The sequence below is a fragment of the Vigna umbellata genome, chromosome 2, assembly GCF_029865625.1.
Source record: "Vigna umbellata cultivar VRB3 chromosome 2, Vumbellata_1.0, whole genome shotgun sequence".
NCBI lineage: Eukaryota > Viridiplantae > Streptophyta > Magnoliopsida > Fabales > Fabaceae > Vigna > Vigna umbellata.
Genome location: NC_142166.1, coordinates 46,453,868 through 46,472,545, shown reverse-complemented (window position 1 = coordinate 46,472,545; position 18,678 = coordinate 46,453,868). Strand labels below are relative to the sequence as shown.

At 29.1% G+C, this 18,678-nt stretch overlaps 1 protein-coding gene across 3 annotated transcripts; it reads right to left on the bottom strand.

Moving 5' to 3' along the window:
• Positions 1–2,944: 2,944 nt before the first annotated feature.
• On the bottom strand, positions 2,945–8,426 carry LOC124830399 (uncharacterized). Of its 3 annotated transcripts, none has more exons than XM_047304089.2 (10): positions 8,274–8,426; positions 7,481–7,569; positions 7,229–7,343; positions 6,222–6,258; positions 5,758–5,827; positions 5,474–5,578; positions 4,304–4,454; positions 4,089–4,171; positions 3,427–3,520; positions 2,945–3,340 (listed from the first exon to the last, which is right to left on the bottom strand). In XM_047304089.2, exons 2-10 carry the CDS (start codon positions 7,509–7,511, stop codon positions 3,250–3,252), a joined length of 777 nt encoding a protein of 258 aa, XP_047160045.1. In that variant the 5' UTR covers positions 7,512–7,569; positions 8,274–8,426; the 3' UTR covers positions 2,945–3,249. The 3 variants fall into 3 exon arrangements, with proteins under 3 accessions (XP_047160045.1, XP_047160048.1, XP_047160046.1); XM_047304092.2 differs by lacking the exon at positions 8,274–8,426 and adding an exon at positions 7,863–7,881; XM_047304090.2 differs by lacking the exon at positions 8,274–8,426 and adding an exon at positions 7,794–7,829.
• Between the last annotated feature and the right edge of the window lie 10,252 nt (positions 8,427–18,678).

Genomic DNA, 18,678 nt, shown 5'->3' with positions numbered 1-18,678 from the left:
TCGTTTTGATTGATGTTCGTAAGGGATTTTTGGTTGAGAGTTAGATTGTTTTTGGTGAGAGCTGCATTAGTGAAACTCGGTTGGGACTAAGGGTAATACTTCAAATCTGGTTAAGTTGTAGAGTGCATGCATCGAATTTCAAAATGTCTGAATGTATGCAACGGATTTAAATAAAAATTATCGAAATTTAGTTTATAATATGAATCGGAGTTCGAAATCTGGTTTAGATTATGTACCAGGTATCATGGTTTGGATATATACCTTTGAAATCTAGTTGAAGATGTCTTGGATTTTGAAAAACACTAGATTTTGCAACCTAGTTAGTTAAGTTAGGTACTGAATTTCAAAATCTGATTAAGATAGTCACTTAATTCAGAGAGTAATAAAATTTAAAATTTGAAAATTAGTGAATTTCAAAAACTAGTTAAGGTAGATTTATGGAAGATATCAAATTTCGAAATTCGATTAAGTTACTGAATTTTGAAATTCGGTTAAAGCATTTACTTAATTTTGAAATTTGGTTAAGATATTTATATCATTTCAAAATATGATTAGGAAAGTTACTGTTCTTGATTTCACAATCTAGTTAATAATTTTTTTATTTGATGTCTTTTGTATTTTTACTTTTAATTTTAGTTATTTGTTGTGTTCTGGTTTTGTTATTTTTCTTTTTAAGTTTAGTTATTTGGTGTGTTTTGTTTGATGTTTTAGGAATTTATTTCTTACATAAATGGCAAGTACATGTGGTGTTTCTACATACCGAGCTGAGAGCTCGAAACATAATGAAGCTAGAAGGAAACCATGACATCTACTCGCAAAGAGGCCATCACTGTGAAGCTGGATAACATACACCATTAGTTGGACCTGATGTTAATGAGCAATATGAGGATCTTATTGAAGAAGAACATGAGAATGTTGCTCAACAAGAAGATGAATTAGGTGGATATCCTAAAAGTCTATAGGACACTTCTTTGTTGACCAACTATGTTGATAATGTTGCATTGTGTTGTGGGAATGTTAGGTTAATAAAGTAGATGAATATTTTTTTTATGTTTTTAATGCTTGATTATGTGTTTAAATTTTATATGCAATTGTTTTACCTAGAACGTGGGAAGATAAAGTTGGTCTCTCATGGAAAAAAGTTAAACAAATTTGGAGTATTTTATGTGATTGTTTAGAATTTTGTGATGAACTCTACTTTAATTCATTTTGCCTATATTTCTTACGATTACCCTAATAAGGATTCATATTGGCAATTATTGAGAGTTGGCATAGAAAGACAAAAATTTTACATCTTGTTAGTGAGATAACGTCACATTAGATGACATGTTGACACTCCTACATCTGCCTAATGGGACAGTTTTGTTCAGATAAACCCTTATACTTTAATATTTCTATGAAAACCCTTATGGACCTTTTGGGCATAGAATGCATGAGTGTTACATATGAGCTTAGGCAATGTCACAATCCCCACATAAGACTAAGTTTGTTGATAAATGATTCTTATAAGGACCACCAGTAAGAGTATGTTGCACGAGACTATTTGTTGCACTTTGTTGGATGCACAATTTTCATGGATAAGAATGTAACATACATTTGTCTATTCTACTTGGTTCTCTTTAGAGATTTGTAGTCATGTGACGTACTTGTATGGAGAGTTGCTACACTTGCACACCTATACGAACACCTTGAAGATATTGGCTTTATGGAGACAAACCAATTAGTTGGATATCTAACTCTTTTACATGTACTTGTAAAATACATACCTCTAAGTTGCAACCAAAAGTAAAATAAAATATGAAATTCGTTGAAGAAGAAAAAGAGGAATTTTGTTGAAGAAGAAGGTTGAATAAAAATAATAAATAAGAGAAAAGCGTCGTTCAATGCTTCATGAAAATAACTTGAGGTGTTGAGAAAAGCAAACATAGGAGAGCCAACTATAAACACGGGTGACTAAGCAATAATTATTATTTACCTGATTATTTTAACCGTTTATATATAGTGTATAGGGTCGTAATGGTCATCATAGTGAAATTTGGGGTGTAGAAAGAAAAACATGGGTTGCAGGAAGAAAACTACAAAAAACATCAAGAAGATGAACATCATAGAACAATACTAGGATGTTGCTCCCTCCACCACCACCCTATACTTCCTCCACCTCCCCACCAAACAAATTCGATACCATAAAGGCTTTTTCATTCTGTACCCCTATAACTACTAACACGTTCATATTAATAGATACAGACTAAAATATATTATTTCTAAAAGGCTCATTCCATACCGCATTTTGAAAAGTTTATCTTACCAAACTCTTTCCAAAAGGTATCACATTTTAAAAAGTTCATTCCAAAAAATTTGTTGAATTATATTTTATTTATTTAAAAATTTTCGTTTTATAAATCTTATTTTGAAAATTGTGTTAAAAAAAACTAGAAGATTTTTAAAACAAGTAATCTGGAAGTTTCTTATACAAAAACTAAAATGTCATTTTAAAAATGATGGAGGTGCAGCTAGAAATTATTGGAGTGCTATCATAAATAACTCATTTTTCGTTTTAGTTTTAGCTTCAATTAGAGAGTTGATCACGAAACAGGTGTTGCTTCCTATACCCATCATTTTTCTACCTGCACCGTAACACTTCCGGACAGCAATCACCCCTTTCTATTACTCAAAAAAAATAATTCCTGAAGCTTTTTTAATGGAGTGGATGAAGAAATGTGATAGGATAGGATGCAGGAAGCAACACCCTAAAAAAACAATGCAACATGTGGATTCAAAATGCATTTACATAACTTGGGTAAACAATTAACGTTGATTTATTCCAAACATCTTATATTCAATGGTTTTACAATAAAAGTAAAACAAAAATGAAACATTTACTCTTAAGAATTCACATAGCTCAATTAAGACAATTGGCAAAGAAAATAGTTAACCTAATAACATCTGCTTATAAAATTAGAGTTTATTTAAGACGGAATATGAATACAGAAAGCAACATAGATATCCATGCCCAAATGAAATAAACAAAATTTGCTGGATGTAAAGGAAACTATCCATGTCCTTCCATCAAAGCACTAAAGGTTAAGAACATTTATTGAGTAGCACGAAAATATAAAAGAGAGAAGGAGCAGCTATACCATAACCAATATACCCCCACCACACATCACTATCTATTCTATAGCGCCTCTTTCATTCGCCTAAATTAAAAACTATCTTTTTATATTTGTCACCTCATTCAACTTTTCTTCTCTAGTTCAACCGAAACCCCTCCAATCCCAGATTTGCAGTTAGCCACCTGCAAACTTCATCAGTCTCTTCAGGGATTGTATAGTGACCCAACCTGCAGAACAAGAATATGATATTCATTACACTAATGTCATCCACAAATATGATAAGTGATAGCCTTAGCAGCACAAAGCAGAGTACCCATTGTAGCTCCTAAACATAAGATTTGGGAATCCTGCTGAACTTAAGGCTATTGCAGACTTCTCTCCGTGTTCGTATGCAACCACATCATCACCTGCAAAAACAATCCAAACGTTGATCAGGAATAAATCAGGACTATGCTGCATGATTCAAGATTTTACCACATGACTTCAAAGTCTGCACTTTCAACAGAAAATGGAAGCAGAGTGTATTGCGGCAACTTGTACAAGCTCGCATACGTGATGTACAGAATGAATACTATACTTTTGTTAGAAGTTCAGATAATTCATAGAAGCCAGAAAAAATTTCAAAAAGTTGAATCAAATGAAGATCTTCATATGGTGAATTCAAGAACCGGTGAATATTTCAACAAGGTGAATTGCAACATGTGATTATTCTTGTACAGATAATTGCAAGGAATTCTTCAAGTGAAAATTGTTCACTTTCACAGTCAGTATTAAGTACAGGTCAAGAGTTTTGACAGTGACTCCAACAAGGCTTTTCCTCCATATAAATGTATCAAGGAGATGTTTAATTCTGAAATATTGATTCGAAAAACAAATATAGTGCGCCTATAAATGGAAACTGGAAAGGAAAAGATTCCCAAGAATAACAATTTTAACTTTTAAGCTATAATGATATAGGGTACAACTTATGAATACCTTTTCCATGGCAGAGAAATAAGGGCAACGATGCTGCACGCCTTATACCATCACGTGATTGTTCAATTTGAGTCTTCAAGGTCCTGGATCAATTACAAGCTTCTAAGTTGATTACATAATGTAAAGCTTAAGGAAAAGGCAAGGACATTATTGGTGGATGTGTAATATTAGTAGATCATTTACATATTCACTATGGCAAATGGTAAAAACCAAACCTTGCACAAGGAAGCCAGCCACTCAAAGAAACAACAGCACTTAAGTTGATAGGATAAATGTTTCCATTCCTATAGTGCCCCAAAACATGGCATGTAGCTGAGTAAAGTGCAGTTGCAGCACCCATACTGAAGCCCCCAATACCAAGTTTGACTGCACAGTAAACAGTAGAATTTAAAGTAAATTACAAGCAACTTGAATTTAGTTAAAACATTCCTACGAATAAAATATAAATGTATAACTAACTGCCTTTACACTAATTTATTGATTTACTAAATACTAGTTCACTCAATATGCATATTAACCTAAACCCCTTATTGGTAGAAAATGTGGAAGGTTATTTCAAAGGCTCAGGTGTGGACTAGTAAGCTTGCAACTTTTCTAGTTCTACCAGCATACGAAATTCTGTGCAGATAAATACGAAATTTAGAATAGTTTTCTGCTGCTACTTAAACAAATGATTGTGGTGCTTATTATTCCTGTATGTACTAGCAAGGAAACAGTGAAAAGATAAAATAAGTTGTTTTCCTTACTAAAAAATGCTCTATCTCTTTACAATACTTTTCCCCCCAAACAAGTATGCATATAATTAGAGAATGCTCAATAAAATGAATTTCTCTACAGCATAACTAAGTTGAATTATTATATGGAATCTACAAAAGAATATAGAGAGCATAAACCTGCTGGTTACTTCAGTAATCTTCAAATATTTTTGATAATTTCATTGAACACTTCTAAAATACAGGAAAACCCTTTACTTTTTTACACTGTCATGAGCAATAGCTCACTTCATGTTCCCATCCATATATGGCTAAGCAGATTGTAAAAACATATATTAAAAGCTAGCAACGGTCAGTAGGGGGGTTTATTCTGTATTTGCGATCTTAGCACCAAGTATCATGTTTTCCATTAGTCATTTCCTATTAGATCTAGTTAATGCAGTAGATTGAGAATGGATTCTCTCTTGTTCAAATTTCACACGACCAGGTCATGTGCAACTTTTGTGTCAATCTTCACATGATAGACATTAACAAAAAGAGAGACACATACAAAACTGGTAAATGGCCTATTATAATGTCAGGGATCCTTTCCTATAATGAAATATACCCTTGAGCAAAAAATAAATGCCAGATCTTATCAATGGGTTTCTTAAGTGATCATGGAAAACTTACTGTTAGGAGGCTCTGTTGACAAAAGATTGGCAACATGTGCTGCAGAAGCATCTAAACCCTCCAAATCACTAGGAACATCTTGTGAAATCTCCCCAACATCAAACCCTGGTAGAAATGCCTCAATCAAATTAGAGTATTCTTGACAGTTAAAAAGGAGCTGGCATTATAGTTCTACATCACATATACTGCAGTGTAGAAGTAAATTTTGAAGTCAAAAGGTATATGGTAAACGAACAATGATGTTTGCAAGTGAATTATGTATAATTTCAAGCATTGAATCTTACAAGCAGTGCAAGGAAATCCACCGAATATAGCTACAGGCCGTGTAGGAGCAGTTGGGCAAATCCATTTAATCTGCAACATAAATTACGAGAAAACAGATGGTGACTGATTGAGTACCATGAGCCTATTTGGATGAGCTTGTTTATAAGCTCCTTTTAAAAGAGAATATAAGAAGAAAATTGAAATTAGTCATTTTATAAACTAAAACTAGTTTATGCATAGGTTAATTTTTAGAACCTTTCTCATAGTTTCTCTAACTTCTTATTTTTAACTTATGTATAAAATAAATTTAGCTTATGAAGAAGTCACGTTTATTTTTTTCTTATAATTGCTCTTCCCTAAAAGGGCCTATGGAGAAGCTCGTTGAGACATCCCAAGTGCTTTCCAAAGATAGCATACTAGCATGTGGTGCAACATCAGATGTACAGTAACTACTGAAAAAATTCCAAAGTATGCTTATTCTTACATTTGGAAGAGGAAGAGATTCCAAGAGTTGGGACCAGCTGCAAAACAAAATAAAAGTCCAGTTTATTCACCATAGGCTAATCTGGAACTTGTGAAATAGCTATACAAACAAGTTAAAGTAAAAAAACGTTCAGGACTAGTTATGTGCTAAGGATTATACTTGAGCAGATTAAATACACATGAGAATTACATCACCCCTACCTAACTTTGGGCCATATATTATAAATGGCATAATTTACATTTATGAATACAGACAGTAATCAACCTGATTTCAAATTCTTGATGATCAAGAGTTTATTACTTAAGCATTGGAACTATTTGTATCTTTGTTTGGTGAAGAGACCTACACGACTTTAAGTTTTGGTAACATCATAGCTAGTGAAGTGGTCCCCTTTCTATTTTTTGGCATATAAAAATCTCAGAGTCTAGGTTTCCTTTACTGCAAACTTTCAAGCTAGAAGATGAAGTAAAATGAATTTTATAATACCTTTTTGGTGGCCAGTACTTTTTGTGTCAATCAATTGGCAAGAATCTCCCAAAAGAGGATATGGAGTCTAGGAACTTATTTAATAAACAAACTTCACCAAGATAGGACAACATATCAGCATTCGCTTACCCCTCTCTTAAATTTATTAAAAGAAATCAAATCCACCATTTCATTGAAAGCATATTCTCAAGCATGAAGAGAAGTATCCACTCAACTGAGTCTGCCAATAGAAAAAAGGAATAAACCTATACAAATATTAAAATTCTAAACATCACCCACTCCAAACTGTTCAACCATGCAAATTGACAAGGACGGTCATTGAGAAAGTACATGGCTGTTTATTGCTAAGTATAATGAGCTTTATTTTTCAAAATATAACCTTTTAATTTCATTTGCCAACCAGCCAACAAAGAAGAAAACTTTTCACTTAAATAAATCTTTAGATGTATTCCGATTCTAATAAAGATAGCATCCCTCATTAAACCATATGACTGCATAGCATATTCATGTTATCGATATACCTCGAGCCATTGTCACCAAGGCCGTGTAGCCAAACTATAGTTGCCTGGTGTTTCCCTTTAGGTCTGACCACATGGGTCCTCCCAAACTCAAATGCCCTTCTAGAACTCCCACTACCTGAAACGTGGCAGCAATAAATTTCATTTGAAAAATGCCAGAAATCCAAGATGATATAGTAGCTAGAAAGGTTCGCTAGTAAATCAATATATGCAGAGTGCAGGAAGATGGAATGGCAATGAGGAATAACAACTGACCAGAACTCATTGAGGAGCTGCTGTAGCTCATATCTTCTACTCAAATAGCTAAATGCTCAGGTCACTGCCACAATGCTTAAGATGAGCTTCTGCAATGAAGAGCACCAACATCAGCAATCTTTATTTATACCCAAATGGGAGGGATGGCAATGGAAAATAAAAATATGAATGAATCTGCATCTGCTACCCTGCTTACAACACTAGCTAAAATCTCGTTGAAAATTGACAGAAAGTGAAAAGCACTTAAGAAAGGAGATAGAAACAGATGCAGCCAAAAAAATCTTCTTTAAAAAAAAAAAAAAAGAGTCTTAACCCTTTTGTGAGCAAGAATCCACAATAAATGTAGCACCAAAAATGCAGAGAAGGAAGGCAAGTATTTTACTTTGTAATGCACAAAGAGAATAAGATTGGAGAATCTATTCTCATAGAAATTGAGTAAAGCGAGGAAAGCACTTGGCCTAAGACAACAATAAGAATATTTGGCTATTATAAAATCCATTTTTTTCAGCCATTTGCCATCTTGAATTTTCCAAAAGAAATAATGTGCAAATAGCGTTAAGTAAATGAAGTTGAAACCTTTACTTTGCAATGGTGTCATTCATAGCTGGTGGTATGAACTTGACGGTATATTTATCGTTTATATGATAATATATTTATGTACACACACACACACATATATATATATATATATACCAGAATCTTACACAAAAAAAGAAAAAATTAAAAGAAAAGGAAGATTGAAAGGTGAAAAGGAAATGGAAAAAGTGAGCAAAGTTTTGTTCTTTGCACAAACCTAAACAACTCTAGCTGGTGAGAAACAAACCCAAAAAAGCATTAGAGCTTTTTTCTTTTCTCCTTGATTTGTCTTTGTTGGCTTCTTCGTTCCCACCACTTTCCCCAGCTCTTATTGTTTCGTTACTTCTCTCTTCACTCTTCGCACTTACAACACAAAGCCCCAACCATATACATGTTTTTTTTTCTTACAACCGTTTGTCGACCCAAAAACCCTTTATTTCGTACTCATAATCACCTTCAACTTCAGGGATAATACTATAATGTGTATGAGTTTAATTTAATTTCTTAAAAAAAATTGATTAAATAATTGCTTATTTAGACTTAATTTGACTAAGATTATGTATCGTACATGAAGTCAAATTGGTCGTATAGAATTTATAAAATAGAGCTATAACTAAAATATACCAGTATTTCAACTTATATATATTTCAACTTATGTAATTTAAATTCATAGTAAAAAAATAATTTCAATGTTTATATAATATATGAAAAAATATGATAAATAAATATTTGTGTAGATTAATTATATTTTCAAGTTATGGTTGACAATTAAATTTTGATATGAGATTGGGTTTGATTATTAATGATTTATGTTAAAATTTATTTAGACATACGTTTAAAATATGATAGAAAGAAAGGAACATACCACTCAAATATTTAAGAGATCTTTTCTTTTTACTATTTACAAAAGTAGCGTATAAAATGCACTTCCAGTAGCATTACTTAGTCTAAGTGAAATTAAATTTGAATATCTCAAAGACAATCTTTAATTTGAGTTATGTAGATAAGAAAAAATCCGCTAAAGAATATATATACAAATATAAGTTTCAAATGTTTTTCTTTCGAAATATACCAATATTTTTTTCAAAACCTAGCCTTTTCAAAATTTACTCAAACTAGATCTTGCTACGTGAAAATCTCCTTCATTATTGAGATTGTTTATACTTTTACTTTTTTAATAAAATGGATCTTGCTACATGAAGATCTTGCTAAGCTAAAAGTTTTAAAATGTATTTCTGGGTCACTTCATTTCAATATATATATAATGATTGTTAAAATACATGAGTAAAGAATAATATTAGTGTAGTGATGTGGAATGTATATGTTATAATATATTAATCGTTTAAGAACAATTCATTATACTCTTTACACGTGTGTGCATGAAAAGCATCACTCGCTTACATGACTACAAGTAGGTAAGTTTTGAATATGACTTCATTAATATATATATATATATATATATATATATATATATATATATATATATGTGTGTGTGTGTGTGTGTGTGTGTGTGTGTGTGTGTGTTATATACAACTATATATATAATATATAACCTAAGCAATTATTTATTTAATAGTAATTTTCGACGAGACTCTTAAACAAAACATAAGTTTATTATTCTTCAACAAAATTTGTGTGTGTGTGAATAAAGTAGAAAAAATATATAAGATATTATAATAGTAAATAAATAAAATTTTGTAAAGAAACTTGGAGTGAAAACAGAAAAAAAAATTAAAAATAAATTGATAATTCTTTGAACGGATATAGTTGTTCAACGAAACTGAAGTTGCAAAATTTGAATGTATTATTGGGAAAAAAATCTTATTGAAGTCAGTTCGTTCAACCAATCTTTAAAAAGCGCTTAATGTAAGTAGTCTATCTATAATTAGTATTAGATGTAACAATGCAATTATTGAACTTGTATTACTTTTAATACAAGTTAAAATTCAGTGTATACCATTTTGTATACATTATATATCTTGAATAATCATTTTGTATACATTATAGTTTGAATAAGTTAACATAGTTATGTAATCATCTGGTCATTATTATTTATTAGTGGACGAAAATAACTCCACAAAAGATCATCAGAGATATGAGTTAATCATACCAAATCATCACAAACTTTGACTTCTTCAGTTATTAATGACTCTTCTGGATCGTGATCTTCATATTTTATTAATCGTTACAACTGGAATCAGCTGCATCTGCAGTGTTCCAAAATTGTATGAACTTTGTGTATTTTAATTTATATTTTTTCAATTGATAAAAATGTGTAATGCAACAGTAGTTTATAAATTAATAAAGGAAAATAAAAATATGAGAAAGAAATAATGAATAGGCGAGTTAATTCTGATAGTTGACGAAATAATAGTACTAAATTTGGGTTTCTGTTTGAATAATTAAAAACTAAATAAATAAAAAAACTAAAATTTATCTTTCTTGGACTAATCTGATTCTGTAAGAAGGTAAGTAAAGTCTTTGATGTTTTTGAGAGTTTTTAACTTAACACATTTCATAAATATATAGTCAGTGTTATTCATTCCTTTCAATTTAGTTAAAATTGTTTTTGTGATGAATTAACTGAGATTAAGCATTTAACTTTTAATTGAAGTTAGAATACTTTAAATTAAAATAATTAGAGTGGTTACTTTGAAAAAACAATTATTAATTGTCTCGGCAATTTCGTTGTCTGTATTAATTGTTAAAATAAGTATCGATTTATTAAAAGAAAGGTACAAATTATACCTAAAGTACATTAAAGTGTGATGAACTTTTGTCGTTTTCTTAAACAGAAACATTCGATAAATCGACAACCTTCTTTTCAAGGTTGACTGTTTAAAAGTAACCGTAGGTTTGGGCGCGGAAAAGGGATAAGATTTTCTTTTATTTTTATTTTTTACTATTGCGAAATTAATTTCTAAATTTAAAAATATAATAGAAATATTAAATGAAATAAATATTATCTAGAAAAAGTTATATATAAATAGATTACTCCAACAAACAAGGGTTTTTAAAAAGTGACGTTATTATTTTTTAATTAATAACCTAAACCTATAAAATAAAATAAAATAGAAACATAGTCTGTGAACAGTTTGAAAGCAGAAATTCCAGCTAGTATATTGAAATGGTGTTTGTCGGGAATCTATAGAGATTTAAAACTATTATCTCGTCGTTGATATTCTGTATGCCACTTACAGAAGTTCCTTCAGAAATATATTTTATTTTATTCTTCTCCAAATTATTTATAATTAAAACAACATTAAGATATTGTTTTCTTTGTGAGTGGGTTAGGGTTGAAAAAGCTGTGTGAGGTAGGCTTCGAAAAAGTTATTACGGGGATGTTGCTGCTTTGCTGTAGAATATATTGGATGTTGGACAACTTTTATTTCTTCCAAGAGTATGTTTATATTTATATTTATATATACACGCATTCATTTTCTTTCAAACAAAAGAGTGGAATCTTATAGTTCTTAACTAAGAATGCAAAATTAAATACATAATTTGGCATAACGTGGATAAATTAATTATAGTTTTAAGGTTTAATTAAGTATTAATTTTCTCATTAACTTTGATGTTTTGAATTAGATTTTTATTACTTTTTCTCAAAAAAATACACATTCAATGTTTTAATTTTTTTAATTAAGTTTTATCAATTAACCTTTTTGCCTATTAATGATACTATCTTTTAATTCAATAAATACACTATGACAATTAATTTGGCCACTATTTTTTGTAACTTGAAGACAAAGAAAATATAGAGAAATTTGTTGTGAGTTGCACAATTATCCTGTGAAGTGTATTAGATCGATCAAGTTACAACCGATAAATATGATTTTTAATAAGATAATTGTTGAAAGAAATATTGTTAAGAGTAGACATGTTAATTTGATCTTTTCCGCATGTCTTACCTTGATCCATATAGACCGAGGTTAAAAAAATTCACAAAACCAAAACAATCTCATTGAAAATGTTCACTGAGACTAAAATATTCACAAAAGTCTTATGGGTCAAAGTTAGCCTATATATTTTTTTTTAGAAAAAAAATATTCATTTTGAATACAATAAAGAAAATGTAATTAATTCATAATTTGTCGCAAATCTAAGTACTTTTAATTTGTCAAAAAAACTATATAAAAAATATTTTAATCAAATTAAGATAAACTTTATAAGGATTTTTAATAAACTTATTTGCTTACTTATATAAAAAAAATTACGCAACATAGGATCTTAAAATCCTTGATAACTATATATATTTTATTTTCTTTGACTAAGTAAACATATTTTTAAAATTCTTTAATTTATTTTCTTTGAAAAATTCATTTAGATCTCAATCAAAACTAAATAAGACGTGCCAATTTAAAAATTTTAAATAATAAATTTATAAATAACAAATTTATGAATTTTTTATTATATGTTGTTTATATTTTTTTTAATGTATAACTTAAATTTTTACAAAATATTTATTTCTCTGTGATAATATATATATTAAGTTAGTGTGACATTTTGACTGAACTCAATGTTTATTCATCTTGTTTAGTACTTTATCTGGATGTATTACGTACTGTTTTACAAAATAAAGTTTTTTTTAAGAAATTAATAAAGAGATTATAGTGAATAATTTAATTAGAATATATGTTATATTTGATTTAATAACATAATAATAAATATAATATAAAAATTAATTTAAATATAATAAAATTACAATATATTAGACTATCTAATAAAATATATAATTTTATATATGTATATAAATGATATTGTTTCTAAAAGTTAATTAAAGTCTTATAATATGATCAAACTTACCTTAACCCTAATCATAACCCACTTAAGATAGTGCTTTGAGAGTTTAAGTTCTTTTTACTCTCACTTTTAGAGGATCTTCTAAAAAGAAACCAACTTTTTTAAAGATGGACTAGGATTGAACTATAAACCAAAAGTCAAATTGACGATTCTAGTGACTGGAGACATCAATTGATGCCATAAGAATTGCGTCCTAACTAGTTATAAGTGCTTAATACAATAAAAAAGTTGTTAAATTAGAAAAAAGAAAAGAGAAAACTCACGTGAACAAATAATGGGAGTCGAAGAGGTATGAGTAATGAGAGATAAATGTGCACTCACTTATAAATTATGAATTGTCTTTATCTTTAGTCGATGTGAGACTTCCAACACACACCCCTCACACCGAGATATATACATCTCGAGCGCACCTGTGGGATTAGACATTTTTAATGAATGGTCCGATAACGGCCCGATAGAGGGTGGAACAATATGTCAAAGAAACAACAGATATCGCTAGGATAGGCTTTATGACTCTCATATCATGTTAGAAGTGGATTTTAAGCCTAACTCAACCCTACAAAATCGGCTTGTAGGGTGAGGTTTGTACCCATTTATAAACTATGAATTGGTTTTATCTCTAGTCGATGTTAGCAAGAAATTAAGGAAGCAAAGAGAAAGGTGAGTAATATTAAAATTTCAAAAATAAATTAGAAAGCGTAAAGAAAAAGGTTGGTGTAAATAGAAAAAGATGTACAGTGTTAGTACATGGATCGAGAAGGGCTAGGAGGTAGGTACCGCATTACCCAAATAGTGACAATATTTTTTGATAAATTAGCATAATACATGGAATATTAGTGCTTGAGTGCCAAATAATTTAGTATTAATAATTTTGGAAGATAAAATCATTGTCAGTTAGTAATCAAAGGATTTAAATAATGGTATATTTATCAATTTTGAGCAATGAAATGAATTTTTTCACAATTTTAGGAACTAAGTTATGATATTCTTAATTTAGGAACCAAATCAATGTTGTTCGGATAAATTAGATGGCCCGCTCGAACCCTCAAAATTTACATGTGCATAAATTGAGAAAGGACTGTTAAAAGAAAAAGAAACAATTTTATCTAAATAAAAAAGTATGTGAACAATTTTTTTTTTCTTTTTTTCATTTTGGATGCAGAGAGTAACTCTTGACGCTAAAATGAGAAAGTAATATATATAAATTGAATGTTAAAAGTCTCACATTAATTAGAGATAAAATCAATTCATACTTTATAAGTGGTGCAAACTTCATCATACAAGTCGGTTTTGTAAGATTAAGTTAGACTTAAGTTCACTTTTTAACATAAGTGATTAACCTCTCTTAGGGTTTCATTTCCATAAATTATATATATATTACTTAAAATGTGAATACAACTTCTTTTTTTCATTTTAGATGCGGAGGGGTAATTAATGTTGAAACTTAGAAAATAATATCTGAATTAAGTAATTAATCTTTCTTATTATTTGATTTTTCAATATACAGAGATTATTTTATGGATCTTTTAAGGGGTTATATTTTAATGAAACATAAACTCAATTTAAATAACAAATTGGCATCATATTTAATCAAATAGAATCCAATTTGTACTTTTCTTTATATACTGATGCAACTCTTTCATTTTTACCTTAAACTGATACTGAAATATCCGAATGCCAAATATATCTATGATGTCAAAAGTTAACGTATTATTTGACATTCAAATTATTTTCATCTTGTACTAAATATCTGTTTGCTTGGTAGTAAGGACATTTTATTTTTTACAAAATAAAGAAGAGTCATTAGTCATGATATATCAAATGAAATAAATATTTTATGTCATTTATTCCGTATATAAAAATGATTAATAATTGTTTAAGAAAGAATTAGCCTTGATTCGCATAAGAATGATTCAACATTTGATATTAGTGTGAATTCATTTTTCTCTAAATTATGCTAACAGTGGATGTTGACGATGAAATATGCATGATAGACATTGTGATTGTCATACCTACCTATTGAGAGGATACTTAAATATTAATTAGTAATTTGTCCATGGTCTTTTGAGAAATTATCACTAATAACATATCTTAATCTTTTATAAGATGAAAATAAATCTATTAATCTTTTATTTTATTTTAAATTATTTTATATTATCTTATCTTTAACTTATGTATCATAGTCATTAAAACTTATAAATACATAATAATATCATATCAAATACTTATTCATTAGTTTATTACTTTAATGCACTTTTCATTATCTTATATAAGAGTTTTTTTTACGGAAATGTGGAGGAATGTTTTATAAGTGAATCTTTTTAATAAATAATATTATTTTTAAACTTGGAAATACTCCAATTAAGTTTATACTAGCTATCAATACCATTATGCGATTAAAAAATAAAAATAAATAAGTAAATTAAAAAGAAAAGAAAAATATAGGAAATCACACTAAAATTGTATAAAATTACATCGTACAGAAGAAAACTATTATGAAAAAAAAATCATAATTTTCTTAACAAAAATTATTTCATAGAACTTCATATATGGAAAAAGACAATATATCCTTAGTATATTGAAAATTTTATCAATAGTTGATTCTCTCACATTCCAAAAAAAGGTCTTTAATTTTTTAAAGTTTCTGTTTTGTAGGATTTAATATTAATTTTCTTTAACTATCTCTATTTTTTTTTGTAATTTGAACTGATTTATTATCTTCTTCAATATTTTAATCTTTTCTCTCATATAATAATTAGTCCATTCAATTATTTTCATTTTTTCACAAAATGAATCTTCCTTAAACAAAGGAGTATGAATTGCAACTGAATTGAATATAATTATTGTAAACTCTATAAACTATTTTAATAATGTGAATGATATTCTCTTAAAAAGAATTAAATTTCAATAACACACCACCATTAAAATTCTTAACAAAAAAAACTATTCATTCACAACACAAATATTATTATAAAACTATTCATTTATCACTAGCTCAAGAATAAGTAAGAAACCATGCCATAAATATTGACCATAAAAAACTCCACCTTAAGTTTTGAGGGTAGACTACCCCTCAAAACTAAATATACTCTTCTTTTCATCACGTATTCAAATTTTGCAACAAAAACATTTTATTTAGTATGCATAAAGTTACTATATTATTGAATTGTATAGCTATTTATATCAACACCCAATTTTATTTGAATAGTTTTAAAAAAATAACAAAAATAAAACATATATATATATATATATATATATATATATGTATGTATAAGTTAAAAAAATAAATACTTTATTTCACAAAAACATTTTTGGTTTCTGATATAAATTTAAATTTTTTTAAAGTATTCAATTTCATTTATTTAAATAGGTTGTTTTTTTAAAAGAGCAAACAGACAATACATCCTATATAAATGTCAACTTCACTAACAGTAGTAAATGGAAAAATATTACCGAACTTTAATGTTTAAACGTCTTTACCTTTTATTTTTTAGGGTTAAATATGTTTTTAGTCCCTAAACTATTGGTCGTTTCTGGTTTTCGTCCCTCTTCCAAAGTAAGGTACAATTTGGTCCTCATTCTTTAGAAAAACGTTCGTTTTAGTCCTTAAAATTTTGTTTTTAGTCCTCGTTTTAGTCCTCAAAACGTTCGTTTTTTCGACTAAAACAAACGTTTTTTAAAGATTGAGGACTAAATTGTACCTTACTTTGGAAGAGGGACGAAAACCAGAAACGGTCAATAGTTTAGGGACTAAAAACATATTTAACCCTATTTTTTAGTTTTCTTTTAATGGTTTTGTTTTTTTGGTTGTGTTGTTGAGTACTGGTTAAATTTACTAACCAAGTTATATAACAACTCTAAATTCATTCAAATTTAATATTTGATTTGAATTATTTTCTAAGAAATTATCTTCTTTCCTTTTATAATTAAGCAAACTATTTTCTTTGTGTTTGACTTTGATTTAGTTATATTTTATTTTAGTATAACAAAGTTAAATTTATTTATTTATTTTGATGACTTTTATGTGAAAACTTAGTATTTTAGGAGTAATAGTGTTTTAAAATAGTAAAATTTCATTATTTTAATGATAAAATGTTTAATTATAAGCAAAATCTCATAAAAGAATTTAATTACTTAAAAACATAATTTTTCTAAAAACTAATCTTTAAGATTTTTTTTCCTTTTTTTCTAAGTTTTATCATAATTTACTCATTTGTTTAAAGATTTGATACGGTATGATTATTTCTTAAGTGAGCTCATCAAGATCAATCAATCAGTTTCTTCATTTGGAGTAGTTTTCAACTTTTTTTTTCTCATCTTATTCGTTTAATCTCTGTTGCACCAATAATTTTTCCTACTTCCATGTGCCTTTTTTATATTTTTCTTGTTGTCATGGTCATATTGTTTTAATGTTGTCGCCAAACTTTTAAGGGGGTACCCTGCAAGTTGGGAGGAGTTTTTGTTGTTTAAGATATTGTGAGCAACTTGGTCAAATAAGGAAAACTATTATTGATTTGTGTTGTGTAATTTTTTTATTTTTTGGATGATTTGCACATTGTTGCCATTTTGGATTTTTTAGAATGAAATTGGTTATTATGATAAATTTGGTTTGAAGTACTTCTGATGTGGAATGTAAGAGTTGAATGATAATTATGTGTTTAAGTAAATTGTGATTGTTTGAAGTTGCTTTGGTATGTGAATGAGACAATTTGAAATATGAGCAATTGAACAATTAGTACAAGCTAATTGTTTGTAAAATTATTTTGAAACAAAATACTAAAAGAGGAGTACTAGAAGTGATCAGTTGAATAAGTCTAATTATCCTCGATCACAACAAAAAAATTATGGTTTTCTGATACAACGTTGAGTGATAACAAATTGGCGCTAAGCGGTAACAGATTAGCGCTAAGCGGTAACAAATTGGCATTGAGCTCCAACCTTGTATTGCAAGTTTGGGAGAATTTTAACTCCAGGACACTAAGCGTCATATTGTTACCACTAAGCGTCGTATTTTGCTAAATATTTTGCTAATTCTTTGGCACTAAGTGGCAACGGGGCACCGTTGAGCACCATCTTCAAACTGCAAGTTTGGAGCATTTCAACTTCAAGACACTGAGCCCCATAAATGTCGTTGAACTCCACTTTTTGTGAGAGTTTTGATGTTTAATGTTAGTTTCTCTATTGGGCCTTTTTTTCCCTTTATCTATTTTTTGAGGTTGTGGTGGATATTAATTATGTTTATGACTTTGATTGTTATTAATTGAGGTGACAATGTTGTTGTGAGAGTGTGTGATGATGGTGTTTAAGGATTTTGAAGAAAAAAAAATTGTGGTAACTTTGGTGTATGCATTGATGTATGGATTCAGTAAGGGAGTATCATGATATTTTAACCACACACACTCACATAGAGTAAAGTTGGTTATGTGGTAAAAGTTTCACAGTCTATGGGCTTGTTTCACCTAAGGCACGAAGGGGATTAACCTTGTGTGTGGTAGGGTGACGACCCCTTGGTTATGGTTTTGTAGAGCGGTAGAGACCACAACAAGTGATCGCCTGTAGTGAATTCCTATCACAAAGGTATGTATTCGAATAACTGATTTTAGTGTAATTATTTTAGGTGCATATATATTCATCGTATTTTATCCATGCTTAGTTTGTATTTGATATGGTTTATTTGGTTTAGGACAACTCTTTTATACACTAACTTACCATGTTGTGTGTCATATGTCTTCTTGTATGTTTGTTTGTCTCTGTTGCAATGATCACCTTATAGTATGAGCAAATGAGAAGGTAGGTGATGATGTGCTCTAGTAGAAGGC

What these genes read in the sequence shown, in the direction of transcription:
- LOC124830399 (XM_047304089.2), bottom strand. Translation starts at nt 7,511, where the DNA reads ATGAGCTACAGCAGCTCCTCAATGAGTTCTG. An exon ending in AATCTCTTCCTCTTCCAAAT is followed by an intron (nt 5,828 to 6,221) that starts GTAAGAATAAGC and finishes TTTATGTTGCAG; the next exon opens with ATTAAATGGATTTGCCCAAC. An exon ending in TGGATTTCCTTGCACTGCTT is followed by an intron (nt 5,579 to 5,757) that starts GTAAGATTCAAT and finishes CATTTCTACCAG; the next exon opens with GGTTTGATGTTGGGGAGATT.